The sequence below is a fragment of the Rhincodon typus genome, chromosome 1, assembly GCF_021869965.1.
Source record: "Rhincodon typus isolate 14 chromosome 1, sRhiTyp1.1, whole genome shotgun sequence".
Classification (NCBI taxonomy): Eukaryota; Metazoa; Chordata; class Chondrichthyes; order Orectolobiformes; family Rhincodontidae; genus Rhincodon; species Rhincodon typus.
In genome coordinates, this window is record NC_063332.1 from 5,192,890 (window position 1) to 5,193,582 (window position 693).

At 43.1% G+C, this 693-nt stretch overlaps 1 protein-coding gene across 1 annotated transcript in view; it reads right to left on the reverse strand.

The window, feature by feature from the left end:
- Window positions 1-693, reverse strand: part of dysf (dysferlin, limb girdle muscular dystrophy 2B (autosomal recessive)) — a 236,281-nt gene that overhangs the window by 162,250 nt on the left and 73,338 nt on the right. Inside the window, exon 11 of the mRNA XM_048600995.1 lies at window positions 225-351. Coding sequence (XP_048456952.1) covers window positions 225-351 — 127 coding nt within the window. The remainder of the gene's footprint in view (window positions 1-224; window positions 352-693) is intronic.

Consider the following 693-nt stretch of genomic DNA (forward strand, 5'->3'; position numbering starts at 1 on the left):
GGACAGCACGGGGTTAGATACAGAGTAAAGCTCTCTCTACACTGTCCTCATCAAACATACCAGGACAGAGACAGCACAAGGTTGGATAGAGAGTAAAGCTCTCTCTACATTGACCCCATCAAAGACTCCCAGTATAGGGACAGCACAGGGTAAATACAAGCTCTTTTTCTGACTGTGCTTTCAGATTCCCAGTGTGCAGTCTAGATGCTTCAGTGAACACATACTCTGTGGCAGATCCTCTGCTCTGTAAACCTTCAATATGAAATAGGCTCCTCTCAGTGACACTCCGCTGGGTCGGAGCAAGTTCCCCTCAATGTCTTCCTTATCTTCAGAACTATCTTTCTTCTCCATCTGTAACAGAAAAATATTGTATTTTTTTATAAGGTGGGCATCATTAGAGTATCACCTGCGACTGCAACACATCATCTGGAATCATCTCTCACCTTTACCTTCCCATAACACTCTATCTGTATCCCTGTATATCATCTCTCACCTCTACCTGTCTACAACACTCTATCTGTATCCTTGTGTATCATCTCTCACCTCTACCTGTCCAAAACACTCTGTCTGTATCCCTATATATCATCTCTCACCTTTACCTGTCTATAACACTCTGTCTGTATCCCTGTGTATCATCTCTCACCTTTACCTGTCTATAACACTCTGTCTGTATCCCTGTATATCATCTCTCAC